General features: G+C 37.5%; 1 protein-coding gene across 1 annotated transcript in view; it reads right to left on the bottom strand.

Moving 5' to 3' along the window:
• The window catches only part of myo15ab (myosin XVAb), a 58,278-nt gene that overhangs the window by 18,602 nt on the left and 26,282 nt on the right, over nucleotides 1-13,394 (bottom strand). The window contains exons 30-47 of the mRNA XM_082164183.1: nucleotides 12,352-12,424; nucleotides 11,654-11,848; nucleotides 11,445-11,560; nucleotides 9,836-9,924; nucleotides 9,006-9,105; nucleotides 8,224-8,295; nucleotides 8,073-8,137; nucleotides 6,083-6,427; nucleotides 4,812-4,896; nucleotides 4,551-4,716; nucleotides 4,361-4,454; nucleotides 3,162-3,267; nucleotides 2,283-2,398; nucleotides 2,139-2,198; nucleotides 1,778-1,853; nucleotides 1,533-1,648; nucleotides 1,331-1,449; nucleotides 1,103-1,244 (exon numbers count right to left, since the gene is read on the bottom strand). Of these exons, the coding sequence (XP_082020309.1) occupies nucleotides 1,103-1,244; nucleotides 1,331-1,449; nucleotides 1,533-1,648; nucleotides 1,778-1,853; nucleotides 2,139-2,198; nucleotides 2,283-2,398; nucleotides 3,162-3,267; nucleotides 4,361-4,454; nucleotides 4,551-4,716; nucleotides 4,812-4,896; nucleotides 6,083-6,427; nucleotides 8,073-8,137; nucleotides 8,224-8,295; nucleotides 9,006-9,105; nucleotides 9,836-9,924; nucleotides 11,445-11,560; nucleotides 11,654-11,848; nucleotides 12,352-12,424 (2,135 nt within the window). The remainder of the gene's footprint in view (nucleotides 1-1,102; nucleotides 1,245-1,330; nucleotides 1,450-1,532; nucleotides 1,649-1,777; nucleotides 1,854-2,138; nucleotides 2,199-2,282; nucleotides 2,399-3,161; nucleotides 3,268-4,360; nucleotides 4,455-4,550; nucleotides 4,717-4,811; nucleotides 4,897-6,082; nucleotides 6,428-8,072; nucleotides 8,138-8,223; nucleotides 8,296-9,005; nucleotides 9,106-9,835; nucleotides 9,925-11,444; nucleotides 11,561-11,653; nucleotides 11,849-12,351; nucleotides 12,425-13,394) is intronic.

Here is a 13,394-nt window from a genome sequence, read left to right as displayed (position 1 = left end):
TTAAAGTCACCATGAAATCAAAATTGAATTTTTTTTTCTAATGGAATTTATTATTCATTTATTATTATTATTATTTAGCCTGGTTAAAACCAGACCATTCTCAGTAGTAACTGAGTTATGGTCTGGCAAAGCTCCATAGACAAATCATTTCCAAAGGGGCGTCACCAATGGACGTCGCTCAAATGCCTCTCGGCGCAATTGGATAGACCTAAAACCAATCAGAGCGATCGTCATGTGTAAAGCCATATGCTGCGTCCCAATTCACCTATGTTACACTACGCCATAAAAGTATGTACTCTTTTTGTGAAGAAAATGTATTTACTTTTGAATGTGTAGCAAAAAAGTAGGCAACTTTTGGACATACTACTTCATCATCTTTATCGTACGGATCTGTCGTGTGCATCCCGTCATGTAAACTGCCCTGTCAATCATCTTGTCACAGTTAAAATCCTCTATTAAATCTAATTTAATTTCCTACCGTTTCGGAGAGAAATGTAGTAGCACGTTCATCTGCCAGTGGGTCTTTCATGGAGACTGTCCTCATGTGTTTGCAATTTGAATATAATAATGCTGCATTTAAAAGTTGGTGCGCTTCACCAACGGAGTGGACGTCGCTCAAATGCCTCTGGGCACAATTGGATAGGCTAGACCTAAAACCAAACAGAGCGATCGTCAAAGCCTGCCTCAACGTTTCTGATTGGTGCCGCGATTTCCACGGCATGGAAATGGCCTTGAATGAGCTCTTTGCCAGACTACTTGCAGAGCAAATCTAAATTTGCCGGAAGTTGTCTGGGTTTTCCCAGGCTAATTATTATTTAGTATTTATTATAAATTATGTATCTTTTTTTAAATGAATGCGCCCTTGTAATCTGGCACGAGGGCGGGACAACCTGTCACTCAAATGAGATCACAGTAATAGCAAACCATAACCATCCAATCAATCATCAAGACAAAATCCAGTCCCGCCCTACATTTTTTCTTGTTCGAGAAGCCATTTCACTCACATTTCTATCCCAATCGGGAAGAAAAGACAATATCGCAACTCCCGTTTCATGGTAACTTTAAGAAATGATAAGAAGAGAAATCAAAGCCACCTCCGTACCTTCTTAAGATGAGAGATGAAGAGATCAATCATCTGTTTGATCTGAGGAGCTTTGGCTGAAAACAGAATCAGTTTCTCATTCATCAGATTAAACTCCAGCATGTTCTGAGACGGGATGGTCACAAACAGGATGTCTGTGTAGCTGTGGGAGAGAGCGAGAGTTGTGGTACTCAATCTTTATGAGGTTTCTGGCTGACAGACGGTTAAATGGCTGGATGGATGACGAACCTGTACGGACGGAGCACTCTGAAGTAGTCTGGAGCTGCAGAGCTGCTTTTCACTGTCTTTAGAAGTTTGATCCCAGAGTGAGACACTGCCAACACCTGCACTCCAGTTCCCACACTGCCCTACACACACACACACACACACTGGTGACATATCAGGCATAAACTGAATTCATACTAAAAGTCTGCCAGCAAAAGGAACTCACAGAGGCAGGAAAAAGGCGAGAAAAATAAATCTCCCATGATTCCCTGGCAGCAGCAACCACAGCTTTCTTCACAGTCTCATCCGGAACATCTGTGTTCGGCTCGATGCCATATTGAGCTATGAAATAAACACACATATCATAGTAACAGATCAGTGTAGTCATCAAAAACATTAAACTAAACATGCCATGGGCAAAATGATTCCACATAGAAAATAAATGTAACTATAAATCAATTCCTTCCTCACCAAACAAGGATTTCATCTTCTGTCTCTCCTCTTTAGTAATGCGCACACAGGCCTCGGTAAATGTGTCATTGACAATCTGAAAAACATCATTTAAAGGTGAGAAATTACAAAAATATGGAATGAAGAGAGAAAATGAAGAGAGAAAAGCAATGTATTTGCCAAATTTTAAAATATATAAAAAAAAGATGTTTGGGATCTGTACGTTTTTATTTTTCAGCATGTGCATTAAATTTATCAAAAGAGTCAGTAAAGACTTTAACATTGTTACAAAAAAAATATTTCAAATAAATGCTATTCTTTCAAACTTTCTATTCATCAAAGCAAATTATATTATGAAGGCCATGAGTGGAGTTCGCCTCACCTGTTTGAATATGAGGTTCAGCACTAGCGGATGGTTCCAGCTGTCTTTGGGGTAGAAGACCTACAACAATGTGTACAGCAGCATTAGTGCTGAAACTGTTCTGTGTTCAAGATGATCTACAAAACATACAATATACACACACACCTCCTTCCTGAGGCAGATTTTCCAGGGGACGTTCGTGTAGGTGTAATGCTCCTCTGTGCTGCTCCTCTGCAGCTGTGTTTGGATGCTCTCAGATTCCACTGGAAGATCTCGGGACACTGGTGTGTGTGTGTGTGTGTATGACAGATGGAGAAATAGAGATGGTTGAGGACATACGGTATGCATTATATACAGTATGTATACTGCTATCCAAAATTTGGGGTGGGTAAGATGTTTTTTCTAATGTTTTTGAAAGAAGTCTGTTTTGCTCATTTATTTGATCAAAAATACAGTAAAAAAGGCAACACTGTGAAATATTAGTACAATTTAAAATAACTGTTTCTATATTCATATATTTTAAAATTAACTTATTTCTGTGATGGCTGAATTTTCAGCATAATTACTCCTTCATGATCCTTCAGAAATCATTCTAATATGCTGATATATAGATCTATAAACATTTTTGCTGTTTAATATTTTTGTGAAAACCATGACACATTTTTTCAAGTTTCTTGTATGAATAGAAAGTTCAAAAGAACAGCATTTATTTTAAATAGAAATCTTCTGTAACATTAAAAATGTCTGTCACTTTATATCAATTTAATGCATCCTTGCTGAATAAAAGTATTAGTTACTAAAAATCCTTCTGAACAATAGTGTGTATCCCTTACAAAAAGATGGTTATACTTGGTTATCGTACCATTGGTACTATATCATTACCATATTCATTTGCTATAGTATTTAGAGAATACCATGGTAATACCATCAAGGTAGTGCTCAAAAAGAGCTAAAACTGTGATAATACCATAATATCTGTTGTAAGCGATGTGTGTGTGTGTGTGTGTGTGTGTGTGTGTGTGTGTGTGTGTTTGTGTTGTTCACCTGGTGGTGGTAAAGTCAGTGGTGGTTCTGGTGCTTTCTTCTTGCTGCTTTTAGTTGGTCTGAGGCCTCCATCTCTGGACACAGCGGCTGGAGTGGGAGGCTTTCTCTACACAAACAGTTACACACAGCACAAGATGTTGTGTTTTGCGAAGACAAACATTTTGTGCGCAATACGACCAGGAATGAGTATAAAGAAAGAAAAGCAAATTCAATCTGTTCACCATAATAAAAAAACCCACGCTCAATTCATATGAATGAATGAATGAATGAATGAGGCATTTATATAGCGCTTTCATATGTACTACGGTACACCCAAAGCGCTTTACAATCATATCAGGGGATCTCTTCTCAACCACCACCAGTGTGCAGCATCCACTTAGATGATGCGACGGCAGCCACAGTACAACAGCGCCAGTGCGCTCACCACACACCAGCTATAGGTGGAGAGAGGAGAGAGAGTGATAGACCCAATTCAATGGATGGGGATTATTAGGAGGCCATGATTGGCAAGGGCCACTGGAGGGAATGTGGCCAGGACACCGGGATTACACTCCTGCTCTTTATGAGAAGTGCCATGGGATTTTTAATGACCACAGAGAGTCAGGACCTCGGTTTAACGTCTCATCTGAAGGACGGAGCTCTTTGACAGTATTGTGTCCCCGTCACTATACTGGGGCGTTAGGACCCACACAGACCACAGGGTGAGCGCCCCCTGCTGGCCTCACTAACACCTCTTCCAGCAGCAATAGTTTTCCCAGGAGGTCTCCCATCCAGGTACTAACCAGGCTCAACTCCGCTTAGCTTCAGGGTGACTACTGACATCATATGGATTTAGTTGCATCTCTTTATGAACTTTTTGAAGCGTCAAAGTGGTAGTTGCGTAGCTGTCAATGGAGGGACAGAAATTGCTCAGATTTCATTGAAAAGATTTTCATTTGTGTTCCAAAGATGAACGAAAGTCTTACAGGTTTGGAACCCAACATGAGGGTGAGTAATTAATCACAGAATTTTTTTTTTTGGGTGAACTATGCCTTTAAAGCATATTAAAAACACCACATAGACATATAAAAAAAAACATTAAAAACTTGATTTTCTTTAAATGATTAGTTATTAGCTAGCAATCTTTAATAGCTCAGACACGCTTTAAATGGATAGTACAGAAGTGAGAGAGGTAGACACAAATAGGAAAACATACACACCTCTGGAGGAGGTGGATTGTCCATCTGTGTTTTTAGGATCTGCATTGCCTCATCATGTGGGTTCAACTTCTTGACAAAACCTTTCCCATCTCGCCTGCCAACAAACGCATGCCATCCTTTGAGTTAAGAATAATAATAATAAAATAATCTGATTGCATGACACATAAGAGCAAATGCACAGGTAACCCACCTCTGTCTCTGCGGCACAGGTTCTGGGTCCGGGGTTTGATACTGTTTAATGATGTCTTTAATGTTGTGGCTGGGAACAATGTGCTCAGAGTTAGAGACAGAATATTTCACCACCTCTGTGGCAGGAGCCGGAGCAGAACGCATGGGACCCGTGACCGCAACAGGAGCTGAGAGACAGAAAGAAAAAGTTGGAATATATAGAAGTTACAGAAAATTTATTTATTTCAATTGTTGGGCATTATTATATTAAATGCAATCACACCATGTTTTTTAGCAGGCCTGCTGTCAAGTTTAATTGGTGCAGCGGGGGCTTGTTTCTTCCCTAATGTCCCATTAGATGAGGCAGCCTGAAAATCATTTAGCCAAAGATAACAAATCATCCACAGTTAGGGTGACCAGATGAGATTGGCTGAAATTCGGGACGGGGGGGGGGGGTATGGGTTTTTAATGTTTATCAGACAATAACTACTCAAGATTTTGCTTTAGTATAATTTTCGGGACAATTAGGGCCAGATTCGGGATTCGGGACAACAGTTTAGATTTCGGGACTGTCCCGAATTTTTCGGGACGTCTGGTCACCCTATCCACAGTTCTTATATTAAAATATAATCAGCAGTTAAACAGATACACAGATTAGATACATATAAGTGACTAAAAGTTAATTACAATAAATCAAAGTGCAATTAAAAGCAATTAAGTTGCAGCGTAATATGAAAAAGATACAGTATTAATGACAATAATCAATAAAAGACATGAACATAAAAAAAAAAAAAAAGCACCACTATCAACCATATTATATTAACTTTCATGAACCAGTTTTTAAAATGTTTTCAATATAGTCTTTAACTAATATAAAAATATAAAATGAATTACACAAACTGATTTCACGCTTGTATAAAGTTCAAAAGTTTGGGGTTGGTAGGATTTTTACAAATGTTTTTGAAAGAACTCCCTGATGCTCACCAAAGCTGCATTTAATTGATAATAAATGCATTAAAGAGAGTAATACTGTGAAATATTATTACAATTTAAAATAACTGTTTTCTATTTTAATATATTTAAAAATGTAAAACACATGATCCTTCAGAAAACATTCTAATATGCTGATTGGCTGTTCAAGAAACATTTATTATTATTATTATTAATGTTGAAAACAGTTGTGCTTCTTTTATTTTTGAGGAAACCGTGATGCAAGTTTTTCAGAATTCGTTCATGAATTGAAAGTTCCATAGAACAGCATTTATTTCCTGCAATCTTTTGTAATATCACAATTTTCACAAATTTATTTGCTGTCACTTTTGATCAATTTAATACTTCCATGCAGAATAACATTTCTTTAAAAAAAACCTTACTGACCTTAAACTTTTAAATGGTAGGGTATTTATATTTACATTACATGTATTGATTTAGCAGATGCTTTTATCCACAGCAAATGAGGAACTTCATGAGCAATTGGTCAAAAGAGTCAACAATATTCCTAGGACACAATGTCAAGTTTACAGTATAAACTAGATGATATCAACACTTGGGCACCTGTGTAGTCTTGGTGTTCTGCGGCTGTGGTGTTGGGGGGCTATTCTTCTTCATGGGCTCACTTTGCCCCTCTAAGGTGCTGGGGGTGGCGTAGATGGAGGTGGAGGCGACGGCCGGATGGGGGGTCACTGGAGGGCTTGTGTACGCGGACAGGGGAAATGGGGCGTAGGGGCTGAGGGGGATGTTTGCGTAGGGGCTGGGAGGGATGTCGGGGTATGGGCTGGGTGGCAGAGTGCTGTAAGGGGTAGGAGGAGGACTGGTTGGGGGGCTGGTGAGGGGAGACATTGGTGGACTGGACACTGGACTGGTCACCATAGCCATCGCCTGCATGGTCATATGCTGAGCCTGAAGATGTAGGGACAGTCAAGAGACACAAGGTTACTTAAAACACTTGAAAACCAGTTCACACCAAGAGCAATAACTATAACGATAACTATATTAGCGTCCACACCAGTGGACGATATAATTCTGATTATTATAAGAATGCGCTGCAATTTTGTCGTTTGCCGCTTTAAATGCTTGAGATCTTTAAAGTAGGATGGATTCTGACTGTCATTGTTTTCATTGTTCATCAGCTAGAAAAAAAATTGTTTCCCTGTGCCGTTATCTTTTCGTTGTGATGTGGACATGTGATGTGGATATTCTTTTATATTTAGAACGATTTTTAGAACTATATCTTTTTCGTCATTGTTATAGTTATCGACATCGTCCTTGGTGTGAACGGGCCTTTAGTCTTTTTTTTTGTCTTTGGGTCAAAGGGACATTTTTAAATATGTTGTCATGTTGTATTATGTCATGTATTAATTGCAGTCTGATTGAAAAGGCATACAATTTTACATGTAACAACTTTTTTTTTTATTTGACATATCAAAATATGTCAAAATGTAACAGAAAACCTGTAACCAAACATTAAAAAAGAAAAAATGAATAATAAATAAAGACAAACAAAATAAAAACTATAATAGTATATCAATGATACTAAATGAACACTGGTTTAGATTACTTTTTATTTTAAATTTAATTTTGTTAATATTTAATTTTAATTTTAATTTTTTTGTCATTTTGTTGTATTTGTTTTTGTCATTTGTAGTATAATAATAAAAAAAAATTCTATATAGTTTTTTAAATCTTAATTTATTAGTTTTAATTTATTTAGTTTGAGTTATTTTAGTATTTCAAGTTAAACTAAAATGAGAAATGTTGACTTGGAAATTAGATAAAATAAAATAAAGTTGATATTTTTTGTATGGATTTAGTTTTAGTTAACAATAATAACTCTTAACTAAAAAAAAAAAAAAAAAAAAAAAAAAAAAAGGGAGTGTCTATTTACACTAAGTGCAAATAGCCCCGGGCTATTTACACTAACTCCAAATAGCCCCTGCCAATAATTTTTTTTTTATATATTATTGAAGAAAACTTTAGGATGACCATGGCACTTAAAAAGCCTTTATTATCAGATGGCTAAATACAAAAAATCTAAAAACTTCTAAAAACTAAAAACATGTTTAATGCTGCAAAGAGATGGTGATCACATGACAACTGTTAACTAATCAGACATCTTAATGAATGAAACTGCTTGCACCTGTGAGGTTGAGGTTGTTGTGTTGCTCTCCCTGAGGAAGGCATGGGCCGAAACGCGTTGGAGAGTTTTTAGTTTTTTTGTATAGCCATCTGATAATAAAGGCTTTTTAATTCTAAAGAGTGCCATGGTCATCCTAAAGTTTTCTTTGATGGACCACTAAAATACCTGGACCATAGAGTACCTTGACTGGATACTTCTCCTTTAGATGCGCTCTCTTCTATTGGACTTTGTTTAAATAAAATCGTTTACACAAAAATGAAAATTCGGTCATAATTTACTCATCCTGAAATAATTCTTAAAAAAACAACTACAAAAAAAAGCATCACTTTAAAGAAATAGTCAAATAGTTTGAAACAACATGAGGATGAGTAAATGTGAATTTCATTTTTGGGAGAATTATTGTTTTACCATAATGACGGCTTGCTGGTTGATGATGGTCTGTTGCTGTTGGGCCAGGAAAGTTTGCTGTTGGTCTGAGGGGAAGAATTAAAAGACAATACTGAATACTGGTCCATCACTCCAAGCCCTGTAAAGCTGATGGCATTTTAATTAGAAATACCTGGCACTGGGGACACCGCTGGCATTCTGGGCATGACTGAAGTGCCTGGTATGGGTGGCAGAACTCTCACTGCTGCAAAATACACATAACAGAAAAATATCACACACACAGCCCATCATATCATTAAATTATGTGCAAGTATGTGAGCATTCATAATTGAGTCCAGTTTAAAAGATCAGCATAGCTGGTTGGGATTCTGGTGAGCTGGTGTCTCTGCCAGGCTTCTTGACTTGACTAACGAATCTGGTCAAGCAGCAGTAAAATTAAGTCAAATTTATTTGTATAGAGCTTTTCACAAAACATATTGTTTCAAAGCAGAATGTTTATCATATCTTAATAATCTTTATGCTTTATAGCCACATTTTGTAGGTTAAAGCTGGGTGATAATTTAGTTCTAATATAGAAGATACAAGCAATCAACCAGATAAGATATACTATATAGTATGTATTGCCCTACGCAAGTATACAGAGTGTGCATACGCTGAAAAAAAGTTTGGCATCTTTAAAGAGCTGGGCGAGTTAAATTTTGTGAAACATAAATAAATAAATATATATATAAAAGATAAGGAAGTTGAGATTAAACCGATGAATAGCCTTTGAAATGGTCTATATATAACTGTACTTCACACAGTGTACTGTATGTATGCAGAAACAATTGGATAAGTTTTGCCGGTAGTCCAGCAACAAAACCAGCATAAACCAGCCTGGACCAGCAAAGAAATTCCTGCTCTTTTAAGCTGGACTTCTCAGCAGAGAATGTGTGAAAGTGAATGTGTGTTTACCTCCAGGCTGAAGAGTGACTCTAGCAGGGGACTGCGCTTCATCGCCACCTACACCTCCTCCACCCTTCATCCTACCAGACAAAACTGAAGCATCAAGGTCCTACATATAAAAGAATAATCCAGTTAGTTACTAAAGACCGCATACTTCAGAAAGTAAAAAAAATATTAAAATTAGTCCAGCTAATATGCATTAACACCATTCTGGAGTAAAAAGATCAGACAATGTCGTTTTCCAACAGCATCATTATGGTTTTTATGCTGTAAAGGTTAAAAACCCACACTGGGTGAATAGGACTCTTTGTGTTAGTATCATATATTTGGGTTGAAATAGTGAAAAAATTGTTTAACACTCCAATAAAAGCTATATTTGCATTCCATGAAAGAAGTTAAACAACCTATTTTTTCTTTCATAATGTATTTCTGAGTGAAACAAGATATTAAATAATAAATCAAATGTAGGGCTTCAGCCACACAGAGAGTCAGACCATGCTTTCACACATATTTTACTGCATTAATCTGTTTCTATAACAGAGAAATGTCATTGATTTAAAGGTGTGTAGTTTAGTGCATGACTCTTGGTCTCCGTCTCTCTCTGCATGTGGGATAAGCCTCATTAAAAAATTACACACTCATTTGCTAACTTTTTTCCTAGTGCTCTGTGTAAAACGATCATAGGAAGCACAGCCAAACACACACACAAACCAACACATAAATGAGACTGAGAATTACAGTAACCCTGTAAAGCAATCTTTCATTCTCTTGCTCTCATGACACACACATTAGGGGTTAATTGACATTTGTGTGTGTGAGGTAATCAGGTGTCACCGTACCCCAGTTCCATCAGACAGAACTGGGTCAAAGAGGCTGTCCAAATACCGGTCCATCCCGCGATGAGTGGCATCATAGGATGGTTCTGAGTCTGATAAAGACAGAAAGAGACAGGAGAGAGAGTGTGAAAAAAAATAAGGATAAAGTGGAAGTGGTAACAGGAATTTATGATTAATAGTACAAAAAAAGTATCTTCATCTTGGTTTGCTGTAAGATTCCTTAGGCAAATTATTATTAAAAAAATTTAAGTATAAGAAGCAAATACATCCCAAGATCCACTACCGTTTAAAAGTTTGGGGTCAGTAGGATTGTTTTGTCACACTTTAGTTTTAGGTATTGGTAGAAATAAGGGATGTAGAATATGGTCATGCAGAATAAGGCATTAATGTGTCCTTTATAAGTACTAATAAACAGACAATATCCTAGTAATATGCATGTTAATAAGCAACTGGTTAATAGTGAGAATTGGACCCTAAACTAAAGTGTTACCGATTGTTTTGTTTGTTTTTTAAAGAAAATTAATGCTTTTATTCAGCAAGGACATATTAAATTGATCAAAAGTCACAGTAAAGACATTTAATGTTACAAAAGATTCTTATATTTCAAAAAAAAATTGTCTTTTGAACTTTCTATTCATCAAAAAATCCTAAAAAATTGCATCACGGTTTCCCCAAAAACACAACTGTTTTCAACATAGATAATACTAAGAAATGTTTCTTGAGCAGAAAATGAGCATATTAGAATGATTTCTGAAGGATCATGTGACACTGAAGACTAGAGTAATGATGCTGAAAATATATAAAGATAGAAAGCTGTCATTTAAAATAAATGCAACCTTGGTGAGCAAATGAGACTTTCAAAGACATTCAAAAACATATTACTGCCCCCAAACTTTTGAACAGAAGTGTATTAAAGAAATCATTGAATGAAGAATCTAATCTATTGCAAACATAGTTCATTATACTATTAAAATATACTGTCACCTACTTAAAAAAGAGAGAATTCATGGAAACCAAGCTGTAAAAGAAGTGTTTTGAAATTTCAGATGCCAGACAGATTAATATATTGTCACATGACCGTGATTTTTGATTTTTTCTTAAAGAGGATCAGAGAAAAGGATAATCAAAACAATTTTCTCATGTGTTCATTAACCCAAAATTCGAAATATGCCAAGTGAAGTCAATAACACTGGTAGAACAAACCACTGCCTCAAAAACATTATTAATGATCAATGACCTGAACATTTCACCCTTGCAAGACCTCTTAAACCTGTATAATGTTACTCATCCTCTGGACATGCACACAGAAAGGTTACATGAACACCAACGGGGTTAGTTTAGCTGTATGTAATCTAGCCATTCTGTGTGTATCTGATTCTACTTTACAAGCAGGCTTGTAGATCTGCTACAACTGATTAACGCAGGGGCTGTAGTTTATTGTTTCTTGAGGTTATGCTTGGATATTCATGACTCATGAGACAGACCACTAGGCCTACTGGTGGAATAACAATCACCGGGCAATCAGATTGAGAAGGGTCAATGACTTTATGTTGTTTCACTTAGGAACAAGTGTATGTTGTGCTTCATTTAAAAGACTGAAAAAGGAGGCTACCCAGACTGTAGTGGCCTTCAGAAATCGGTAAGCTGTTGGTTGCAATGGCGCTCGTTCGGTTGGCATACGAGAGCGGCCCCTCCTCATCCCCTTCAAATCCACTGCCAAAGAGACTTCTGCATACCAACGTATGTATTAAACATTGTCACAACAATGCACTACAACTGAAACATGGGAGAGCAACTAAATATTTTGGGATGCATACATACATGCTCGCGTTAGGTCGTGCCCTGCTGGGGTCCTCAGTAGAGATGATGAAGTATGTTTTCTGTTTAGGGAAGTCTGGCAGCAGCTCCAGGTCACACACCAGATCGAGAACATAATCGTGACCCTCTAACTCCACCCACTGCGCCAGCTCCTTCATCAGAACGGACCAACCCCATCGACTCTCAGTGGACACGCCCCTGCAGGATGGACAATACCATGTTACTGACACTACAGGCTGGAATATACTAGACAACACACCATGCATTACTGTATATACTTGCTGACTTTGTAAATGGTTACAGAGAATAACTGGGCATCATACACTAAACGACTGAGGATCACAATTGAACAGACTTTTCAAGTCATTCTGAAGACAACAAACTCAAGCAGAAAAGTGTGCCTCGTTGCTAGAAGATGTGTAACGAATGAAAACAGTGTGTGTTCTGAAATCAGCTCAAAATATCAAAAATGTTTGTAATCCCCATACTGGATGAAATCAAAGTCTGAAGCTAAAAAAAAAAAAGGAGTCTGTGCCCATCATACACTTCGTGATCATACAAATCCGACTACCTAAAATCTGCAGATTGGCTCTGATTTCCAGCAACTTGCGTACTTTGTAATCTTTGTAAAAATCTGTGTAAAGAAATCCAGCCTTAAGATGCTGTATTTTCAAGTAAAATTCAGTGGGGAAAAAAATCACCTGTGTTGTAGAACGTCTCCTGCAAGGCCCTCTCCATTGGTCCAGGAATGGACAGGACACAGAAAAGAGACACCTACAAAGAGATAATCAAATAAAACTCAAATCAAAAAAGCCCCAAACCCAAGTCCCTCTGTTATTATGGTCTCTAGATGCCATAGTCAGGCATATAGTCATATAGTTCATGCCATAGTCATGAACAGGTCTGGGCTTCCTCCCAGTCTAAATCTATCCTTTTTGTGTTCCAGGTGAAAATCAGGTGAAAATCATAGGTCAGATTGCTTTCTCAACCTAAACAGAATGGAGTTTCCATTTCTATAAAATACAGACCCAGACAGTGGGAACATAGTGTCGGCCCAGATCTGGCCCACATAGCGTTGAATCCAAATGTACCAGATGTGGCCCGGATCTGGGCCGACACTATGTTGCTGTCTGGGGATAGTATACAATTTGAGATACACTCATGCCACTTTATTTCTTCGGATGAACAAAAACAAATATTTTTTGAAAAAGAATCCATATCTGTGAGATCATCTAACACGGAGCCCCACATATGACATGTGAAAGCCAGAAATTGTAGCAACAAATTAAGAATTTATTCCCATGACTTATTATTTTTTTATATATATATATATATATACACTGTATATACGATGAGCCAAAACACCTGACTTATAACCCCCTTCCTAATATGCTGTTGTTCCTCCATGTGCTGCCAAAACAGCGCCTACCCCGCCAAGACATTGACTCTACAAGACCTCTGAAAGTGTCCTGTGGTATCTGGCACCAAGACAATAGAAGCAGATCATTCAAAGTCCTGTAGGTTGCAAGGTGGAGCTGCCGTGGATCGAACTTGTTGGTCCAGCACATCCAACAGATGCTCAATTAGATTGAGATCTGGGGAATCTGGAGGCCAGGGCAACACCTTGAACTTTTGGTAAATTCTCACAGTTTCAGACATACTCTGACCCAGTTGCCTTACCATAACAATTTGGCCCTTGTCAAAGTCACTCTGATCTTTGTTTTTGCCTATTTCTCCTGCAGAA

The sequence above is a fragment of the Leuciscus leuciscus genome (genome assembly GCF_965113295.1).
Source record: "Leuciscus leuciscus genome assembly, chromosome: 3".
NCBI lineage: Eukaryota > Metazoa > Chordata > Actinopteri > Cypriniformes > Leuciscidae > Leuciscus > Leuciscus leuciscus.
Note: the sequence above shows the minus strand (reverse complement) of the source record. Positions and strands in the feature narration are given on the sequence as shown.